Source organism: Lucilia sericata, unplaced genomic scaffold (genome assembly GCF_015586225.1).
Source record: "Lucilia sericata isolate MDLA Ls3-8-SP2 unplaced genomic scaffold, ASM1558622v1 Contig000711F_arrow, whole genome shotgun sequence".
Taxonomy (NCBI): domain Eukaryota; kingdom Metazoa; phylum Arthropoda; class Insecta; order Diptera; family Calliphoridae; genus Lucilia; species Lucilia sericata.
Genome location: NW_023994714.1, coordinates 103534 through 106478, shown reverse-complemented (window position 1 = coordinate 106478; position 2945 = coordinate 103534). Strand labels below are relative to the sequence as shown.

The window sequence follows — 2945 nt, the reverse complement described above, 5'->3', positions numbered from 1 at the left end:
ACTAACTAACTAACTAACTAACTACTAACTAACTAACTAACTAACTAACTAACTAACTAACTAACTAACTAACTAACTAACTAACTAACTAACTAACTAACTAATTTGTTTAAAATAGTTAAGGGAAAATATTTATTAATATTTTTGACAAAAAATTTCAGTGATCTTGACATTTTTGTTGAAAATGTAAACAATCGATATTTTTATAATAAGTACATTTCTTTCTAAAAAATTATAATTATCGTCAAAATTTATATTGATCAGTAAAAAATTTTCTTTACTCATTTTTACAGAAAAATGTTAACGATCACTAAAAATTCCTAAAAAAATCTATTGGTCAAGAAAAGTTTTCTATAAAAAATGTTAAATTAATATTGTATTTTAGTCTTGATTCTGCTAAAATGAGATCACACAAAACAATACTTATTAAATTGTATTCTCATTAAAATTGCCTATAATTATTGTGTATTATTTTCAATAGCAAAGTATGGCAATTATTTTGAATTTGTAATAATTTTGCAAAAAGCTTTTTTTTCGTGCTTTTGATAATGCTCTCTTAGAATAACTCTCATGTAGTGGACTTTAAAATAATATTAATTTTGATTACATTTGCATTGTTGTTCTACGGTGGGGTAACGAATGAAAACAAAAACTTAAATTTAAGCTTTTATTATATTAAAGCGTAAAGCAGCTAAACTTTGAGTGATCATGTAAATTATTATAAGCTTTTATTGTTGTTTTTTTTACGATTAAATAAACAAAGACAAGCCCCTTTAAAATATAATTGAAATTATTGAAGCATAAACAAAAAAAACTTGCAAGAGTAAATACAAAAGAGTAAAGTAAAGCTTTTATTTGTTTCTCTCTTTCGTTTATGCTGACAATGCTTAAACCACAATGAAAACTACAGGCGTTAGTCTTGAATATTGTTTAGAAAAGCGTTTAGAAAACCTCTTAAAATATCATTTAATACAGCTTTATCTTAGAAAATAGATTTGTTTTTGTAATTTTGTTCATTCCTATCAAATTAATTTTAGTTAATTTTCGATAAGATACTATCAATATTTAGTATATAATGTTCCCAATACGTTGCCGTCGATCGCTCTTAATTGTTTAAAATCATTGATTATTTATTTTAATTATCTTTAATACACAAATATAATCTGATTAAAAATACTAAATTAAGTTTTCTGTACATTTTCAAAATCTTGTTTAGTATTTGTTTAATAGTGTTTGAAAACAAGTCAGTTTTTTACGTTATGAAATTCGAATTATTATGTTCATTTCTATTGCTATTGTGTTCTGTAAAACTTAGTGAAACAGCTAAAATTTTAGCTATATTTCCCTTTCCTGGTCCATCACAGTATTTGGTAGTGCAACCGTATTTGAAAACATTGGCCTCACGGGGTCATGAGGTTACCGTAATCAATGCCTTTCCTCAAAAGACACCCATACCGAATTACAGAGATATTAATGTACCAGAAGTTTTGCAATATGTGGGAGGTTGGTTAAAGAAATGCAACTGAAACTGATATAGTTTTCTGAAACTGATACAGTTTTTAAAACTTAATTGACTTAATTAAATCGTTAAATGATTTTAACTAAAACATTTCTCTGCTTTTTCAGACGTTTTCAGTTTTGTTAATGATATACACAGCACTTTCTCCGAAATTATGGGCTTCTCCTGGTACTACTCGACCATTGCCAAAGATGTCTTAAATAATGAAAATGTTCAGAAACTTCTAACATCACCAGAGGAACAATTCGATTTGCTTATTATAGAAACTCTGCAAATGGATGTGCTATTTGGTATAGCTGAACACTTTAAAACGTCTATTATTGGTGTCTCTTCCTATGGTACCGATCCCTATATAGATAGCTTGGTCAACAATATATCACCCATGGCTTATACACCCCTACTAACGGGCAGCTTTACGGAACGTATGAATTTTAAAGAACGTTTAATAAATATGTGGCATCACATTTTAATGCTGTGGCATCGTGAATTTATACACAAACCTTTACATGATGAATTATATAAAGAATATTTTCCTAAGGCCCAAAGATCTTTAGAAGAATTAAGACAAAATATTTCTTTGATCTTGTTAAATCAACATTTTAGTTTAAGTTTTCCTCGTTCATATGTCACCAATATGATAGAGGTTGGTGGTTTTCATATACAACATAAAGCCCAAAATCTTAGCCAAGATATTGAAGATTTCATTAACTCTTCTGAACAAGATGTTATATATTTCTCTATGGGTTCCAATATAAAAAGTGAACATTTTCCCGCTCCAATACGTCAAATACTTTTAGAAACATTTGCCTCTTTACCCTATAAAATTCTATGGAAATTTGAAAATCCTGCTCTAATGCAAAATCGTCCTACAAATGTTTTTATCAACAAATGGTTCCCGCAAGCAGATATTTTGGCTTATCCTCGTCTTAAATTATTCATAACACATGGTGGTCTTTTGAGTTTAATTGAATCCATTTATCATGGTAAACCTGTTTTAGGCATACCCGTTTTCTATGATCAATTTGTTAATATGCGACGAGCCCAACAGGATGGTTTTGGTCTTTCTATTAGTTATAAAGAACTTAATCATACCATTTTGAGATATAATATAAAAGAACTCATGGAAAATCCTCAATATACAGAGAAAGCGATAATAATGTCTCAACGTTATCGTGATCAGCCTATAGATCCTTTGGATAAGGCCATTTATTGGACTGAATATGTTTTGAGACATCGAGGTGCTGGATTTCTACGTTCACCCGCTCAGTATTTGAATTATTGGCAAAGAAATAGTTGGGATTGTATTGCTGTATATTTGGTAGCACTATTGGCTGCTGTGTCTTTCTTTGTGTTAATTTTTGTTGCATTAATTAAGTGTTGTTGTAGTTTGAAAAATAAAGCTGCGAATAAAATGAAAGTTAATTAA

General features: G+C 28.8%; 1 protein-coding gene across 1 annotated transcript; it reads left to right on the top strand.

Annotated features, from left to right (window-relative positions):
- The first annotated feature begins 1233 nt into the window (after window positions 1-1233).
- On the top strand, window positions 1234-2945 carry LOC119607575 (UDP-glucosyltransferase 2-like). The gene is made up of 2 exons (XM_037961537.1): window positions 1234-1503; window positions 1627-2945. The coding sequence occupies exons 1-2, from the start codon at window positions 1260-1262 to the stop codon at window positions 2943-2945; spliced, it is 1563 nt and encodes a 520-aa protein (XP_037817465.1). The 5' UTR covers window positions 1234-1259.